The 20,182-nt window shown below is 38.1% G+C and overlaps 1 protein-coding gene across 1 annotated transcript in view; it reads left to right on the plus strand.

Annotated features, from left to right (window-relative positions):
- Positions 1 to 20,182, plus strand: part of PCSK5 (proprotein convertase subtilisin/kexin type 5) — a 618,746-nt gene that overhangs the window by 109,878 nt on the left and 488,686 nt on the right. The window contains 1 exon segment of the mRNA XM_036741047.1: positions 15,257 to 15,370. Within this exon segment, the coding sequence (XP_036596942.1) occupies positions 15,257 to 15,370 (114 nt within the window).

Raw genomic sequence — 20,182 nt, forward strand, 5'->3', positions numbered from 1 at the left:
CAGACACTTACTAGCTATACGACCCTGGGAAAGTCACTTAACCTTATTTGCCTCAGTTTCTTCATCTGTCAAATGAGCTGGAGTAGGAAACGACAAACCACTCTAGTATTTTTGCCAAGCAAACCCCAAATGGGGTCATGAAGAGTAAGACATGACTGAAAATGACTGAACAACAACGAAAATTCTGAGTGAGAGCCAGGTCCTACAAATGGTGAGATGATAATATTGTTGGAAGAGTTGGACAACATCAATATTGATAGCATCACTAAATTCAAAGCAGATGACCTAATAAAGTTATGCTCAAGACAATAATTTGATATTGGTATGGCTCTGTGCACCTGCAGATATGGCTGCTCCTTTGAATGTCCTCGATCATAATACGTCCATACTTTCTTATTCCAAGGGACTCTAGTCCTGTAATACTTCACGATGTGCCTAATCAGCATGCTGGGGGATTTCTATAAGATCTCTTGACATTGTGTGGCTACCAATGGAGCACAAACCTTTTCCTTGCTAGTGTTACATGACTAACCCACCTCTAACTTCTCTCTTTACTTCTTTATCTGAAAAATAGACGTGATAATAATTTCCTTACTACCTATCTCATGATATTTTTAAAAGAGCTTCCCTTTTATTTTTTTTCATCACTATATATTAATGGGATAAAACAAGCATTTCTCTTTCATTTTTACATTAATACATATTAATGGAATAAAACAAGCAGAGTACAATAAAAAATGATTGTACATGAAACTGCAAATTTACTTAGCACAGCTTGCTGTGCCTTTCAAATATACAACAAAATTGTCATGTAAATTTCTTTTTCTTTCTTCTCTTTTTTTTTTTGCCCTCCTGCCTCATGACATTGTAAAGAGCAAATAAGATGATGTATATCAAGTACTTTGTAAAGTGCAAAGCCTCAGTAAAACCAATTGGTGTTGTTGCTGGTGGAAGGAAATACCTTCCTTTCTATGGTCTTTCCTAACATCTAGATTTTAAAATCGTATTCTTTCTGCCTCTGTGCAGTATAGTTACATCTGCTACTTTGGTAGTGGGCTTGTCATTGACCCTAAAAATGTTGTAGACGCACTTTGTCGTTTTTTGTGAGAATGTATCATTTAACATGGTTGGATTCACTGACTTTTATCCAACTTTAGACCCCTACGGTTTAAGAAATGACTGCCGGTATCTGGAGTAATTTCCCAAGCTCTTGACCTGTGTCAACAGCTACTTTGTCACATAGTGTGCTTCCATTTTTATCTAGAGATTGGTTTTTGGTACTAGTGAGATTGAAGTGGCTAAGGTGAGAGAAATAAGTCCGTCTCAAGACCAAAGGAAATTAGGAAAGTGAGAAGTGAGAGGAAGGAGGAAGAGAGGATTAAGAGGGAAGGAGACTGTAAGAGTCATTGAGGTGCTATGAAAAGAGTGCTGGATTTATATTCAGAGAAAGAGCAGTGTCTGAATCCTTACTCTGCCGTAGGTAGGTGTGTGTGACCTCCGACATGTCATGTGATCTCTCTGGGCTTTAGCTTCCTCATGTATAAAATGAAGGGATTGGACTATATGGCTTCTGAGATCCTTTCCACCTCTAAATCTATGATATTCTATGATTATTGAGAAAGTACATTGGAATTACACCATGGAAATTAGTCTTCATTAATATAAATATTAGATGTTATTACCAGGCAACATAGTTTAGTGGTAAAAGTACTGAATTTGGAGTTAGGGAACCTGGGTTCTAATTTCATCTTTACCACTTACAAGGTAGGTGGTGTACTGACGATGTAACTGAACCTGGAGTCAAAAACACCTGAGTTCAAATGCTACCTCAGTCAGGTATCAGCCATGTGACCCTGGGTGACCCCTTACTGTCTTGTTTTGTTTTGTTTTCATCTGCAAAATAGGGAGCACTTCCTCCCAGGATTGATGAGAAGATCAAACCAGTTAACATTTGTAGAGTGCTTTGCAAACCTTAAAGTTCTCTATAAAGGCTAGCTATTGTTAGGCAAGTCATAAACTTCCTTGGTCTCCATTTCTTTCTCTATAAAATGGGAAAAATAGAATTTTCTTTAGTTATCTTAAATGATTGTTATAAATATTAAAAAAGATAGTATTTATAAAAACCATAAATTCTAAAGTATTATGTAAATACCTTATTATATATTATAATTATATATCACATATTATAATTATATTTTATATATTATAGCTTATCATGTGTTATGTTTAGGTTGTTGTGTTTGTCCTTTGTTTTTGAAGAGGACCATGACATCAGGGAAATGATGACATGACTTGCAGCTGACTTGGATTCGAGTGAGGGAGGCCTGTGCAAGGTCACCAGCCTCACTTTCTCCTCCAGAGCCATCTGGATCCAGTGGCCTGATATTCACCAGGATGACTGGAGATGACCCAGGATGCAATGGGAGACCTTGGCCCTTTTACGCTAAGGTCTTTTCATATTATGTTTAATAATTACATCACATATAGTTACAATCTAATATATGAAAACTAAATTAAAAGATTTATATAAATATAAGATTATTATTAGTGTTTTTTTCATGTTATTATTCATACATCACGGATCATCAGGTTTAGAGCTGGAAAAGACTTTAGAGATCACTGAGAGGTCAAGTGACTTGAACAAGATCATGAAGCTAGTAAGTGTCTGAGGGGAAATTTGAACTCAGGTCTTCCTGAATCCATATCTAGTGCACTATACATTACATTATACTGCCTAGATTTTAGGTAGAAATGGTCTTAGATTGTTGTCTTACATTTTTCTTTTTATATTGAACGATTGATGGACTTATTGCAGGGGCATAGATGAATTTTTTGTAATAAAGTAAAAATACTGGGATATAAGATGTAAGCTCATATATTATCATCATATATTTCAGGCTAAAGCTCTTTTATGCCCTTTAGGGGCCAGTTCTGCAAGTGAGGCTTAACTTCACATCTCTGGCATTTTATTACAACCACCACCATCCCAACAACTCCCACCACCACCACTGCCAGCACCACTAATATCATGAAATCTACATTTTCTGAGCAAGAAAGTACGGTATTATTGGTATAGACAAGTGCAGCTGAATCTCAGTTTTATTGAAGGCACAATCCTCTTGTTATGTAAAGAGCAGGCCTAAGTATAAAATTAGCAGTTTGCAGCTTATAATGGCCCCCACCCCGCGTTCATGCACCCCATTAACAGAATGTCGTCTCCTTGAGGGCGTGTTCTATTTTTCATTTTGTCTTTATAGACCCAGCACCTTGCACAGAGATGGTATTTAATCAGAGTGGATTGTGTTATCTCCATATTTAAGGTGAAAACACGCAGTGGTAAAGGAAGCTGTCTAAGGCCACAGGGCCAAGAACTGCTTATCCAATCTGCTCTCTATACTTCTGCAATAAATTACATTTTCTTTCCACACCCACTCCTTTCTTTTGATGAAACCTTAGGAACCATTTAAACACTTCTCTGATTTTTTTATATGATTTCTTTTGTGGGTAAAACTGTATTTCCTTCTTTTTTGTTTTGTTTTTTTAATCTTTATATGATCTTTAACCTTTGTTTCACCAACTACATAATGGAACGGGCAGGATTGAGGGGAGGAGTGTGTTATTGGTCCAGTTCCACACACATAGTACTTAATACCATGTGCACAGAGCTTCTGAACTAATAATGTTGAGTACAGCTGGCTTCCTGGCTCCTAGACGTTAATCCTTCATAGGAGAATTTGCCCACTCAATAACCATAGCCTGTGATATTGTCCTACCCCTTTCAGACATCCTATTTACAGGGGGAAATAAATTCAGGAAGCAGTAAAGAAACCAGGAAATCATTTTTCAAATAAATCATGTTGCAATTGCTTAGGGGAGAAAAACCAAGATTTTAATTTCTACGAAACACCGTTAGAATTCTAACAGATATAAAGGTTTTCCATGTTAAAAAAAACAAATAGGATGATATTCTGCTATTTACCTAATCTTTCTAAAATTTCCCTCAATAACTAGACAAGTGCAAATTTTTGAAACCTGAATTATTTTTTTTTTAAAGTTAGACAGAAATTTTCCATGTTAATTTGCACACAGAACTCCACAGTCTTCTCCCTCTTAGTCTGGACAAATCCTCTACCTTGTCAAAGTTCAGTTGCCACTTTTGCCAAGTAGGGGTAATAATATCCTCATCTGTTTCTAGGTTCTTAGATTTAAAGCTAAAAAAAGGGACCTTGAAGGCCATCAAATTCAGCCCTTTCATTTTACAGATGGGTAAACTGAGACTGAGAGAGGTTAAGTGACTGCCCAGAATAATGCCATTAGTAAGTATCTGAGGTGGCATTTGAACTCACGTCTACCCAGCACTAAGCCAATGCTCTATCTTTCTCTGTTTCTCTGGGTTATCACGAGATGCAAATGGGTTAAGGAGTGTGAAAATGTGTTGTAAATTATAAAGCACTATCTGTACACGTGTAAGGGATAAGAAACTGAATTCATTTCAAACATGAGGGATAAAAAATTAAATTCATTTTACAATTCAATAAACTTTATTTATTTCCACAATGGGGTACCAAGAACCTTGTTAACTTCTGGGCAAACAAGACAAAGTAAGACAGTCTCTGACTTCATTCTTTTGGTGGTAGTAGGAGGGCAGGGTGGGTGAGGTTGCTGCAGTAGAATAGAAAATATACACCAAACATTGTGATGCCAGGAAAATCAAGGCAGGACAGAATCTTAAAGCCTGGGAAGGTCACGGGGAAGCTATACAGAGGAGGCAGCAGCATCTGAATTAAGCCTTGAAGAAAATTAGGGTTCTAAGAGGTAGAGGCGAAGAAAGAATACATTCCAGGCACTGAAAATCAGTGAAAAATGGATTTCAGGACACAGAAAGCAGTCCAGCAGCTCAGTGGATAGAGGGCTGGGCTCTGTCTACTGAATTCAAACCTGGCTTTAGATACCTTGAGCAAGTCACTTAACCCCTGTTTGCCTCACTTTCCCTCAATCGTAAATTAGGAATAATGGCAGCACTTATCTCTCAGAGTTATTGTGAAGATCACATCCTCCTCTATTCCTTCCCTCTCCTCTGCTGCAACTCCTCCTTTCCCTTTTATTTATTCTGTCCCTCAGATCCAGTTGCTCACACCAATAAATGAGGTGGGAGCCCCCACCTCAATTCTTTCTGATGAAATGCAAAACCCATATGCCTTGCCCTGACGGGCATTCTAAGGTCCAAGGCTTTATTATCTACTCTGACCTTCTGACCCTGGGCTCTGTCAGCTTGCCCAAGGACCCCTGGGTCTTTCCATTAGCCCTGTGGGGGCTTTTGGGCTTCTCTACTAACCTGCTAATGTTCTTTCTTTGATGTGTCAACTCCCCCAATTAAAGTGTGAACTCTTTGAGAGCTGAGACTGTGTTACTTTAAAAAAAATTGTTTGTTTGTAAGTAAACTTACCTCAGACACTTGGTAAGCATTTTGTAAATGTTATTTTCTTAATTCATTTATTCATAAGGGTTCTGAGAAGTGGATGATGGGAGATGGAGTGTGGATCTCAGGAAGCAGCAAGCTGTCCTCATGCATATTTCGTGATACTGTCATAGCTTCACTCTCTGTGATACCTCCCAAACCACATGAACCTGTGTACTCCTGTCACTCCATAATGTGATGGAATGTATTTAATGACAGTAGCAACTCTTCACATAGATTTTCACACATAATTTGCCACTAAAAGACTTAGGCTGTTTGCCTTGTCAACAAACTTGTGGATTTAGTTGTGACTAAATGAGGGGCTGTTCCCTGCTGTGGGGTTGAATAGCTGGAACAAAGCAAAATATTGAGATACAATAAACTTTGCAGTTGTTTTATTTCTTTAAAAACATTTGATTTACAGTATACCCTCATTTTTGCTAAAATCACTTGTTTAACACAATCTGGCCTTGAGTTCCTAAAATATTTCCACATATCCTTTAATTCTTCATCGTGAACCCACACTTAGCATATTTGACATTAGGTGTTCTTTTTCTAAACTATCCTCTTTCCTAAGTCCAGCCCTGATTTATAGCCCATAGAATTTCAAAGGAATTCACATCAGGTGAGTTCCCAGGCCTCTGAAGCCACCTTTTGTGACAAGTAGCCTGATTCAAGCTCAGGATGCAACATTCTATCTCCATTTGGGAATTTCTGTAATTCTGGAACAATTGTGTTTCTTAGTATTTCAGTGTATTTATTATAGTTCATCGTTCCCTCAATGGAGACAAAACTTCCAGGCCCAGTAGAAGAAAAGAAACAAAAAAAAAACCCAAATAAATCATTTTTTCAGGTGGGTGCTTTATTCTGAAGATGTCCAGATCAACTAGACTTCAGCATAGTTTTGGTTAAAAACTTAAGTCAATTTTATCAGCAAAAGTTACCTTTTTTTCTTTAATTTTTGATACTCCAGTCTTTGTATTGTGCTATCCATAACAAGCATTTTTTTTTCCCTTCCCTAAGCAATGACTTACTGGGTTTAAAAATTTTTTTTTGTCTTCTTGTTGTTTTTTTTTTCCAGTCAATTAGCAAGTATTTATTAAGCACTTACTATATTCTAGGCACGGTGCTAAGCATTTCACAAATATTATTTCATTTGTTCCTTGCAACAACCTGGCAAGGCAGATACTGTTCTTATCTTCATGTTACACTTGGGGAAACTGAGGCAGACAGCAGTTAAATGACTTGCCCAGGGTCCCACAACCTGTAAGTGACTTGGGTCACATTTGAACTCAGATCTTGCTGATTCCAGCCCAGTACCCAAGCTTCCTGGACTGCTTCTGTCAAAAGTTTTGGTAAAGACTTAAATGAAAACATGAATACTCAATTCCCCACACCAACAACCACTACAATATCTCTTACAGTTATGGAAGTATGCATACAGTTATGGAAGTTTTGCATGTTTCTTTGGAATAATATTTATTCTTAAAAACTACAGACGTAAAAGCACAACAAAAGTAAACAATGAAATGTCTGTACTGCAGGACATCTAGCACTCAAGTGACAAAGGACTAACCAAAGGAAGTAAAACCGGTTCAATCTGGCTTCATCTGGTCGATGTCCGCCATTTTGAATCAGCCTGATGTCATGAGATGTACTCAGGCATAACCATTGTTTTCACAAAACGAAACAATAGCAAAATTATTTCTTATCCCAACTAATTCACATCCTCCTGCATACTTGGCTTAGTTGAGAGCTTTCCACTTTTATCAACTTCTGACTCTGGAACCAAATTCCTCGGAAATAGTTTATTTCTTTTGCAACTCTTATCTTTAGACCAAATGGCTGAAGAGATCAATGTTAAGAGAATTTGATATGTTTAGAAACAATAACCTTTCTAGAGTGCCTTAATGTTTATAAAGTTCTTTTCATACAACAACTTTGTGAGGATTTGTGGTAGTCTAAATAGCATTATGGCAGTTAGGTGACACAGTGGATAGAGTGCTGGGCCTGGAGTCAGGAAGACCCAAGTTCAAATGTGACCTCAGACACTTACTAGCTGTGTGACCCTGGGCAAGTCACTTAACCCTGTTTTCCTCAGCTTCCTCATCTGTCAAAAGACTTGGGGAAGGAAATGGCAAGCCACCCCAGTATCTTTACTAAGGAAACCCCAAATGGGGTGACAGAGAATCAGACACAATGGAAATGATTGACCAACAACAATAAAATATGACTAATACTTTTTTTTTTTCCCACTGGGACTCGGTACAGATCAAAGGATGCCAGGACTTTGAGCTGGAAAGCACTTCAGTGACTAATGTGGTCCAATTCCCATAATATATAAATAAAAAAGCTGAAGCCTCGTCATTTGTCTATATTCCCATAGCTAGTAGAGGTCAGCATTAGGACTCCAAGTAAGTCTTCTGATTCCACATCCATTGAGGCAGCAAGGTGGCGCAGTAGATAGAACACTGGGCCTGGAATCAGGAAGACAAATTCAAATAAAAATCAAAATGCTTACTCCTTGTGAGGATCTGAACAAATCACTTTCAACTCTGTCTTCCTCAGTTTCCTCAACTGTCAAACAGGGATAATAATAGTCCCTACCTCCCAAGATTGTTGTAAGAATCAAATGAGATATTTGTAAAGTACTTAACATACTGCCTGCCACATAATTGGTGCTTAATAATTGCTTATTTCCTTCTCCACCACACTATGTTGCAACAAAGGAAAAGAGCTCTATGAATAGCAAGAGGCTAAATGTCATCATATGCTGGGCAAGTATTGAGATTAATGAAGGCTGGAAATATTAATCATGCTATTTCCATTCAGACTTAACTTTTGTCCCTCGACATAGAGGAAATGGAACTTTGGGAAGTTAAATCAGTGAAAACAAGGGAATTATTTCTCTGAGCCCCATGGTTAAACATGGCTTCATTGAGATGTCAGAAATGTATCATTTCTTGCCATAGAACTTTTTGGCAAGGAATGAAACCTGCATAATCCATCACTCTGGAGATTTTTTCTTCAGGGACTATGGCACAGGAGTATGGACACAGACTTTAAAATATAAATGAAGCCTTTCCATTCATGGACTCCTTCCAATTCCAGAATGTGCGTTGTTGAAAATAACACAGAAGTTTCAGGTTACATGTGGCCACCCATCCATAGTGCACATGGTATTTTGGTACTAAAATGACCACTGAGATATTCTTTGGTATTATAACCCTATGTTCTGACAGAGTGACTTTAGAGGCAGGCGTTTGAGGCAAAATTTCTTGTTACCTAACAATTACTAAACCCTATGTTCAAGTATGTACCAAATTTTAGAAATAACAATGTTCTTTCTGTAACATACTTCATTCATTAAACATTCTGTACATATTTTGCCTAGACTTTGAGAGTTTATATATAAAAGTTTTATAAGTAAAAATATAAAATAAGAATCCTTTACCTGAAGAAAATTGCCATCTAGAAGAGGGATTCTTTTTCTTATGTTGATATTTCTTTTTTAAGAAATTATTTACTTTAAAATTCTTAAATTCTCTCCCTCCCTTTAACCCCTTCCTCTCCCATTAAGAAAGGTTAGGAGAAAATATTTCATATTTTTATTTTTACAGCATTAACATTATTTAGTATTCATAGAGGGATTCTCCCTGTATTGATGAAATCACAATTCTGGATAAATCCACATGCATTTGTATAATCGGGAATATGATACCTAGAATACATATGAAGTCCTGCAAAACATATCTCCATATTAGCCATTTTTGAAAACAAAAAAGCAAGAAAAATAGGTTGAGAAATGTATGCATCAGTCTATACTCTGAGTAGAATAGGGGTCTTTATTTTTTTTTGTCATGGACCTTTTTGGTAGCCTGGTAAAGCCTATGGATCCATTTTCAGAATAATGGTTTCAAATGTACACAATAGAATACATAGGATTACAAAGGAAACTGATTCTATAGAAAGACAGTTATCCAAATATATTTTTAAAAGAACAAGGTCAGAGACCCCATGTTAAGAATTCTTTAAGAGAAAGGACAAGATAGGCACAGAAATAAATATGTGATACAAAACAGGTTAGGTGGATATCAGGGGTGTGAACAAAACGAAATGAAACATTCATTGAGAGCTCAGAGGAGGAAGACATCATTTTCTTCTCAGACGATCAAGATCAGATGGGTCTTGAAGGATGGTTAGAATAGTTGGGAAAACCATTCCAGGTACAGAGAAGAGTGTGAGCAGAGGTTCTTTGGGGGCAGCAAAGGCTATGAGGATTATGATGCTAATTTTATTCTTCTTGAGTACCTATAATATGAGACAGTGTGTGTAATGGAAAAAAAGCCCTAGATTTGCAGTCAATCAAAAAGCATTCCTTAAGTGCTTGCTATGCTGGGTACTGGAGATACAAAAACAAAAAGGAAATAGTCCCTGCCCTGGAGAAACTTGCATTCTAGAAGCAAAGACAACACATACACATATAAATATGCACAGAAAAGATATGATATATTTTAAATAAAATAAAATTTAAATTTAATATAAAAAATAAAATAAAATATCAGTGTGGTTTAGGAAGAGGCAGGACACTTGCATTTGGGGGAATTAGGAAAGAATTTTATTGAAGGTGGGGCTTGAACTGAGTTAGAATTGTTGGTTCAAATCTACATTCTACCATGCACCACCTTTGTGACCTCAGGCCAATCACTTAGATTCTTTGGATTACCATTTTGTCGACTACAAAATTATAGAGTAGAACAAGGATGCTTCTAAGGTCATTTCCAACCCTAAATCTATGAATTCATATAGGAAAGCACATCATGTGTGTGTACGTGTGTGTGAGAGAGACAAAGAAACAAAGAGACACAGACACAGACACAGACAGACTGACAGGAACAGAGCCAGAGAGAGAGAGAGAGAGAGGAGAGAGAGAGAGAGAGAGAGAGAGAGAGAGAGAATGTGCCTGTGCCCATCAGTGCAATTATGAAAATCGTTTTCAAACAAATATTGATACAGTTGGCTTATTAACAAGATCCACATTCAGCTACACCTCCAAAATGTAGACTTTCAGAATCTGAGTCCTTCATTAACTTTGTTTGCTTTTTGAGGCATACGTGGCCACTGCTTTGGTTCGTGTACATGTCCTTTGGCAATTTGGAATTTAGGGTGGCTTGGAATGCATTCATGATAAAGGAACCTGCAGCAATCTTTTGTCCAGAGCCCTATATGATACCCCTAGCTAAAAGCTGTGGACAATACGCATAGTGGCCTCCCAGCTTTGCTACTTACTACCCTCAATTTCCTTATCTATAAAATGAGGGGGTTGGACTAGTTGGCCTCTAACACTTCTTCCAGCTATAAAGCTATGTAGGGTGGGGATAGGACTGGCCTATTAAAGCCTTTGCCTTTTAACTTTTTATTAGGTGCATATCAACCTTTTAGGTGGATCTACATCAACATGAAATATAAATTATATATCAATCCACCAACAAGCATTTATTAAGTGCTTACCATATACCAGGCACTCTGCTAATTGCTTGGGGATTCAAAGAAAAACACCACCACCAACAACAACAACGACTGCCCTCTGGAAGCTGTAGTGAGGGAAAACAACATCTATACAAATAGCTAGTGTACATGCACCTTGGAGAGGAAGGCTCTCTATCAGCTGCTGGGCCAAGGGGCGGGAAAAGCAGCATTTGAACTGAATCTCAAAAGAAGCTGGGTACTTAAAAGGTGACCCCGAGGAGGGAGAATGTTTCTGGTTTGAGATGAAGCCAGGGCAGAGGAAAGGAGATAGAACGTTGTACAAAAGGAGCCATTAGTAAGCCAGAATGTGTAGACTGCAACACGTGTAGAAAATGGTCCAGTTAGGGTCTGAAAAGTGTGAATTATGAATTCTTTGAAATGATTGTAGGTATTCAGATCCATATCACTCAGAAGTTATAATGCTTTAAATATGGTCACTGGTTCCAGCCCCATGGATATACGCAGTGTGACTTTAAATATAGTTCTTCCTTCCACAGCGCCCCCACGATCTGGAAAATCTGTGTAAAATTTTTGACCTTCACTTCATACTAGAGAAGAAGTCTGATTTTTTTCTTTTTCTTTTCCTGGGGTGTTTACAGTATCTTATTGTAAAATTTGATATTTTACAATACCATACATGCATTTTATGTATTTCTGAGTTTCTAAACTTTTTCTGTGTCATCTGCTGGCCTTCACGTGTCATCTGCAGCTTCTGCAAAACCCCCCCAAAATGGCTGTTTGATTTCTTATGCCAAACAGTGATATGTCGAAACCACAGTGGGGAAAATCTCGGTGGGGAAAAGATAATTGCGTCAAGGGAACACTTCACAGGCTTCATTATTGACATTAATTGGGAGCTGAAAAGTAAGATTATAACTCATGGCCACCCCCCTCCCAACTACCTGCTACCCAATCTCCACCCTCATTTAATTAATTTTAGTGGCTGGGGAATGGGGGAGGGTGGATACAGGAGAGTCTTCTTAAATTTATTTAAACATTTTGAAAGGAAAAATAAATAGTTTTCACAGGTTACAACTTTACCTAAGATCTTTAAGACACCCTGTTTTGCCTTATCATCAAAATAATCCTATGAGGTAAATAGCAAAGGCATTATCAACCCTTTTACAGATGAGAAAACTGAGGCTGAATGAGGTTGAGAGATTTGCCCAGGATCACACAGCTGAGTGTCAGCAGTAGGAATTGAAGTCAGGTCTTCCTGACTCCAAGTCCAGTATTCTGCATCTCTAACCGACAGGACAGAGGGCTGCAACACAGAGTTTAGGCTGTTCTTCTTAAGGGAAAATGACAACAACCACCATAACAATATATGTGGCTATGCCCATTTTAAACTTTCTGAGGCCAGCATTTGAGAGTTTCAGGCGATTTTCATAAGTTATGTATAATATAATTACTGAAGAATAAGTCCTCTCTCTTGATGACAATGTGCTTCTATGATGACAATGCTTTAAAAAAAATGTTACATCCCTTCACGATATACAGTTTGGGCACAAAAGAAAAATAATAAACCTTTTCAGCTTCTGGGTCATCCCTGGTGAAAGGCCATAGTAGTAAGAATAGGAAAAATTAGTGGAACTGATGTTTTGTTGCTGAGTGTGAGGGTAGAGGGGGCTAAGAGTATGGTGGAGAAGGAAGGGGTGAGAAGAGGACAAAGCAGAGCTTTTTAGTACAAGTTTACACAGGGGAAGACCAAGAGTCCATTGCCAGAACATGATTTCCAATTTGTTTATTCAGTCCCATTATCTGGGTAAAATGAGCTGTCAGCGAAGCCACAAGTATGATGCTGAGCTGTGGTCTTAACCACAAACAGGTTGCAATATTTACTTAAAGAACCATGAGCTCCAAGCTAGCCATTGTCAGTGGAACAACAAACTATTCATTGCGTTAGGACCCTGTGAGGTAAATGCTGCAGCTATTAACTCTCATCCCCATTTTATAGAATATAGGAAAGGCTGGCTAAGGAAAGTTGTGACCTGTCGCACAGATAAGTGTCAGAGATGAGACTTCCCAAGTCCTCCTTCAGAAGGTCCAGAACTATGTATGACACCACCTAGCTAGGAGAATGAAGTGCATGCATTATAGAGATTTGAGAGGATCCCTGGTTTAGTTGATAGACATCTGAATTCCAATCCTATCTTTAGCTGCTCTTGGCAATTTTTAGGATTATAAAATGAAGAGAAGGAGCTGACCTATATTGGGAGAGGGAGTTTCCTCACAGGGAGTTCTGCCTCTTAGCTTCCCTGACTTCCATCAAGTCTCAGTGAGAATCCCTTCTTCTGCAAGATGCCTTTCCTAGTCCTTCTTAACTTTAATATCTTCCCTGGGAGATTGTTGTTCAGTCATGTCCAACCCTTTGTGACTCCATTTGGGGTTTTTCCTTGGCAAAGATACCAGAATGGCTTGCCATTTCCTTCTCCAACTCATTTTACAAGTGAGGAAACTGAGGCAAATAGGGTGAAGTGACTTGCCCAGGGTCACATAGCTAGTAAGGTCTGAGGCCATATTTGAACTCAGGAACATGAGTCTTCCTGATTCTAGGCACAGCATGCTATCCACTGCACCACCTTGCTGCCCTCCTTGTGAGATTACCCTTTCCCCAATTTATCCTGCATATTTCCTTTTTATGTACAGTTGTTTTCAAATTATCTCTCCAATTAGATTGTAAACTCCTTGAAAGTAGGGACTTTTTCCCACCTGCCTTTCTTTGTATGTCTAGCACTTAGTGCAGTGCCTGGCACATAAAAGCTTAACAAATTCTAGTTTACTGACTATACCAATGAAATCAAAGGCCTAGTCCAGGGGTGGGGAAGCTGCAGTCTCCAGGCCACATGTGGCCTCGAGGCTGCAGGTTCCCCACCCCTGGCCTAATCCCTATCCCTGTTTTGAACTGGAATTTGATATGTTTCTTTGAATTAAGTAAGAAGGAGCATGTCTGTGATTGCATTCTGTCTTAGGCTGCTTGTAGCTCCTGTGGTTTGCTTAGGGCCTTCATATCCTATTTGCCTTGTATTTGGAGCATGTAGTAATTTAACCTGTTAATCAGTACCTTGGCCTCTTTCCCCCATCTAATGCCTCAATTATACAGACAATGTAGTCTTAAAAACTTCCCTGAATGAGTACATTGAGCCAGACTCACTAAACAGTGGACTTCTGCTTTCTCCCTCCCCTCTTCTCTTTGAGGTGAAGTAGGGGTAGGTAATGGTTGTACTAATCTTTTGAATGCATTGTGACTGAATTAGCTATTGACAAGGGGGGAAAAATCTAACAAAGGGGCGCTTTAAAAAAAAGGCGGATTGGAGAGGCTTTCCAGGTTGGTTGGTAATTTTAAAACTTAAATGGATCTACGGTACTGGAGCAGGGGATGGGCGGGAGGGAACCCACAGAGGTTGCTTTCTTTCTGTTTCAGTAATTATGCCTATTATAGAAGGAATTGTCTTTCCAGTCTCCCACCCCCAGGAAATTGAGATCCCATGTCAAAGATTCAGTGTCTAGGATAAACCCCCAGCTAACTGCAGAAAGGAAGCCAATGTTAGGGCTGGGTTATAACCTAGCCAGACCTAGCCAGGTCTCCTGATGGCCAGGCTATGGCTCTTCTAATACAAAAAACTTATGAGTGATCATAAAAGGGTTTGGAAGCTTTTTTTCTAGAGCATAGAAATGTGTATATATGAAAAATAATAATTTTGTTAATAACATCATTAATTGTAGTAACCTGTCAGTGAAATGTAAGAATAGGGACGGGACCTATGATTTTATTAGTGATTTGTACACGATTTATGAATTTATTGTTATTAACTCTCCTAGATGAGGAAACTCCCTTTACCAATGCAGGTCAGCAACTTCTCTATAAATTATAGTCTTAGAGAAGTGAAATGTGCTTTTTGAAAATAGGTTTAAGGTTTACAAAACACCTCACACTAACCTTATGAGATGGTTGGTGTGTATGTTATCTTCCTCATTTTACAGATGAGGGATCAAAGGCTCAGATCTGTTCAATAACTCACCGACGGTCACACAAATAGCCATTGTCAAGGCGAGGACATGAACTCAGCTGTCTCCTGTTGTTTCTACTACATCACCTGCGAATGACTAGGTTGCCCAAGAATCCCTAATCCAAGGTCCATGTAAATTGCCGGAAAGAAGCCTGGAACGTGGGCTGTGTTTGGTCAGCGGTAAATGACCCCAACAGGCCTTATTTTTCTTGCTCTTCTTCATGGAATGTCAATATTTATCATGTTCTCTTCCTGGCAGGTTGAGTGGATACAACAGCAGGTGGTTAAAAAAAGGATAAAGAGGGACTTTGAACTCAGTGGTGCCCAGTCTACTTACTTCAATGACCCCAAGTGGCCAAGCATGTGGTATATGGTGAGTACAAGTCATAACAACGTCAACAACAAAAACCATTGACTCTTAATTTATACAGTTCAAATCCTTGCTGATCGATGGACTTCTGTTGGGACTGGGCATTGTATTCAAATAGTAGGAGGGATCATAATTTTCTGCTTCAAAGCCAATTAAGTGGAAATTAATAAATGTGCTAAAAGAGATTAGAACACTATTAATTATGTTTTTTACTTCATTGAATTTTGCTCCATATAACATTCTACTATAAGAGGGAGGAAGTGGAAGGTTTAACAGTTGAGGTTTTATTGAGATCACTCTAGTCCATAGCCTCCCAACTGAGGGGTGGGTATCAGAAAACAAACCAAGGAAGAAAAACCCATGGACTTATTCATATGTCATTAATGAAGTTTTAACGGCAATATCTATGATTTCATTGGCATAAAGCTATCTCAGGGAGGTATTACTACCAGCACAGACGGGCACACCTTCTGAAACTTGTAGTCTTACAAACAAATAAACATTTGAGGGATGAGAAGTTATGACTTTCTCGGGTTTCGACAACTAATATATATCGGAGGCTAGATTTGATTCTGGGTCTTTCTCACTACTCCATGCTGCCTTTTAATAATGCAAGGTTGTTTTTGTTTTTGTGAGTAGGGCTTGTTTATTATATTTCTATTCCCAGTGCCTGGCACATAGTAGGGGATTAATTAATACATAGATTGATTGATTGAACCAAGTACTATTAATAACCCATCTCTGGTACACATCTTGACATTTCAACAATTCTGTTCAACACATCAAGGAAACATAGGAAGAAGAAACAACTGTGAACAGGATCCACAGGATTCCTAGGTCTCCAATGACCACCAGGCACAATTTCTGGACAGGATGATTTCAGAGGCTTTTCATTCTTCTGAGGAAGCGAATCTGACCATTCCATAGTTGTCTGTAAGAGAAAAACAGAACTTTTAACAGATGAGGTTATCATTTTCAGTATAGAGGGATGATGGGTGGGAGGGAGACGTCAGGTTTTTGCTGATTGAAAAAAGTAAAATATAATTAAAAAAAACTAAGGTCCGAAGTTAAAAACTAGATGTCATTTGTGGAGTGTTCATATGAGCCTAACCTGGGTAATTTAAGCTTGATTTTTGTGACAGTTACCTGGTCTCACTGACAGTTTTTCCATTTGGTTGGTTGGCCCCTTTAACATTTGAAGTTGTTTTCAGTTTATAGAGTCACTGCTCTTGCTTGGAATGAAAATAAGTTCTGATTATATGCTGTTTTTGAGTGCTGTAGGAAGTTAAGGTTGTGTGTGACAGGGGAAGTACACTAGGGGTGGCCCAAAATTTCGAGAAGTCAGTGAAAGCTCATAATATAGATGGCTTTAACATAATTAGGCAATCTGCCTATTTGGCTATTTTCCTTTTTTTTTTTTGCTTTTGGAAAGTTCTACTTGCTTCTAAGGAAAATAAAATATTAATAAGGGCCCTTAAGGGTCTAAAATTGAGGATGACCAAGCTTGAAACATTTATTCCTGAAAGTTACTTCAGCATTGTGTGTATATTACATATTATATGTAAATAATTACCAAAAATCCATTAAATTTTAAAAATTTGTTCCAGACCTTCTGTTTCCTTGATGTAGGGAGTATCCCAATGAGGAAATCCTCTATACAAGAATAGGGAAATATAGGCTCTGCTGGTTAGAATCTGAGAGCTGTCTTGGTGCTGAAAAATTAAGTCATAACAATAATAATTGACATTGTTATAACAATTTAAAGTTTGCAAAGCATTTTGCATGTGTTGTCTTATCTGAGCTTCACAACAACCCACTGAGGTACATGCTAATATTATCCCCATTTTGCAAATGAGAACTTAATAGTAACACAGACAACATTTGTCAAAGACGGGATTTAAATCCAGTTCTTCCTGATGCATACTCTCCAGTAAGAATTTCCTTCTTATCCTGATAGAATGTAAACTCCTCCACATCAAGGACTATTTCATCTCTGTCTTTTTATCTCAAGTGTCTAGCACATAGGAAGTTTTTATTAAATGTTTGTTGATTGGTTGCCTATCCTTAGACTGAAGGATCATTATTTGATGGGAAGATTGGGCTCTTCTTTTTAGGAGTGGGAATCTTATATATAATAGATTTAAAAAAAAATTTAAATTCATTTTAAAATGAATCTAGTATGATGTCTGTAGTTCTAATCCCACTTAATTCTACTACCTTCCATCTGTTTGTTGTCTTCAATTTATCCTGCCTAAAGCTTGTTTGTATATAGTATACATATGTGTATATATATGTATGCATGTATGTATGTATGCATGTACATATGTATGTCTCAATCTGCCATTCCAAGTCCATTTCTTCTCTGTTAGTAGGTAGGTGGTATGTTTCATCATGAGACCTCTGGAATCATGGCTGGTCCTTATACTGATAAGAGTTCCTAAGGAATTTAACTGATTGTAATACAAACAATGTTGGAATTTAGCACTAGAGCTTCCAATGGACACCCTTTTGTATAAGTTGGAAGTTATATTAACATGGTAATTATATAGTACCATGAAAGTACTTTTGTCTTTTAGTCACTAAAGAATAATAATAATAAACACCATTATTAACAATTATATCTTAATAATTAATATAAATATGTTATCATATGATAATTATTAGTTAATAAACTACCTCAGTATGGAACTGCTTGTTTACCTCCTCAGGACTAGAATGATTTTGATAAAAATTCGTAATAAATAATGTTACATGGGCAAGCCCAACAGAAGATTTTTTAAAAATGAAACTGACAGAATTCTAGTGTTTATTGACCAGAGTGAAAGACCTGTGTTCAAGTCCCTTTTCTTCTACATATTGGCTCTATGGCCCTGCCCAAATTACTTAATTTCTTGGTGTTTTAGGCTAGCAATTCTCAAACTTTTTGGTTTCAAAAAGTTTGGTCTCTCTTGGTTGTTAATTAATTCATTTTAGTCATTTCTGACCCTTTATGACCCCATTTGGGGTTTTCTTGGCAAAGACACTGGAGTGTTTCACCATTTCCTTCTCTGGCTCATTTTACAGATGAGGAAACTGAGGCAAATAGGGTTAAGTGATTTAAGTGTCTGTGGCTGGATTTGAACTAAGGAAACTGAGTCTTCTGGACTCTAGGTCCAGCCCTCTGTTCACTGTGCCACATAGCTGCCTAGGGTTTCTCTTTATACACTAAAAAATATTAAGGACCCTCCCTAAAGGGCTTTTGTTTAAGTGAGTTATAGCTATTGATTTTTTAACTGTTTTTAATTAAAATATTCTAGTAAATAGTTTTCACCACATAGATGCCCTGAAAGGCTCTTGGGAACCCCTAGGGGTTTCTGAACTGTGCCCGAGGCAGTTCTCTGAGACCCAACATTGCAGAGTAGGTGCATGTCTTCATTGTTAGAGGGAATCTCCTCTATGGGAGATATTTCCCTATTCTAAGTCGATCACAAACGTCATCTAAAAAAACTAAACAATTTCCTTACACGATGCCTGGTAAGAGGTGCTGACTCTTCCTGTGAGGATGATAATGTTAATAATACTAATAATAGCTAGCACTTATAGTGCTTTAAGGTTTACAAAGCACTTTACAAAAATCTCTCTTTTTTATCCTCACAACAAACCTTCGAAGCAAGTACTTTATTGTCCCTATTTTACAAATGAGGAAACTGAGGCAGACAGAGAGTTAATAATCATATTAATATTTACATGGCATTTCAAAGTTTGGGGAGGTCTTTAAGACTATTATCTCATTGCATCCTCACAAGATTTCTAGGAGGCAGGCGCTATAATTATCCCCATTTTATAGATGAAGAAACTAATGCTGATGGAGATTAAGTGACTTGTCCAGGGTCACGCAGCTGGTAAGTATTTGAGGCTGAATTAGAACTCAGGTCTTCCTGACTCCAAGTCTAACAGTCTACCCATTAATGATTCATTTATGCACAATTATTCTGTTATTAAGAGATGATGGCCTGCTTAAACCATGTAGTAATTAAAACAAAGTTGCAGAAAGGGGGAACCTTTTTTTTTCTTTTCCTTCTCTCTGTCTCTCTCTCTCTCTCTCTCTCTTTCTCTTTCCTTCTCTCCTTCTCTCTCTCCCTCTCTCTCTCTCTCTAAAGTCCATGACACTGGGTTTCATGAAGGCACGCTGGTTGGTTCTTTTGCAAAAAAAAATTTTCAGATTTGCAGATCAGCAGAGTGAGAATTAGCCGAGTTCTGCCGCGTGTGGGGGGGATATAGCTGCCAAAAACGATTGACTAGCTAGGACAGTAATTGTGAAAAATGATTTTAAGCCACATGGTACTTTCTCAGCCAACTGGATGGGGTTCAGCACTCCAAGAGTGTGGAACATGGCTGTTTCTGTGGTTGGCGTGCTCGAGCCTTTCTGATGATTTATACTCTCATTTAACTCTAATAAAAACTGGTGGAGTTTACGGTATTATTGGCCTGGCAGCTTTGAAATCATCCTTTTTAAACAACCCATTTAGCTTTTCAAATTGAAAATGCAACATGGTAGAAATATGTAAGCATGTGGAGCAGCCGGAGGGAACCAGGAGGCCTTGGTGAAAAAGAGCAGAGACAAAAGGCAGGGTAGCGAATCATGTAGTGGAATGATCATTGAATGGGGAGTCAGGAGACATGAGGTTTTCATCCGAACTCTGTCACTAACTAGCTACGTGACCTTGAAGAAGTCATTTGTCCTCTCCTTTCCTTAGTTTCCTCCTCTCTAAAATGAGGAAGCTGGACTGGACAATCTCTAAAGTCTCTTCCATCTCCAAAATGTCCAGTCCCCTC

The sequence above is a fragment of the Trichosurus vulpecula genome, chromosome 1 (assembly GCF_011100635.1).
Source record: "Trichosurus vulpecula isolate mTriVul1 chromosome 1, mTriVul1.pri, whole genome shotgun sequence".
NCBI lineage: Eukaryota > Metazoa > Chordata > Mammalia > Diprotodontia > Phalangeridae > Trichosurus > Trichosurus vulpecula.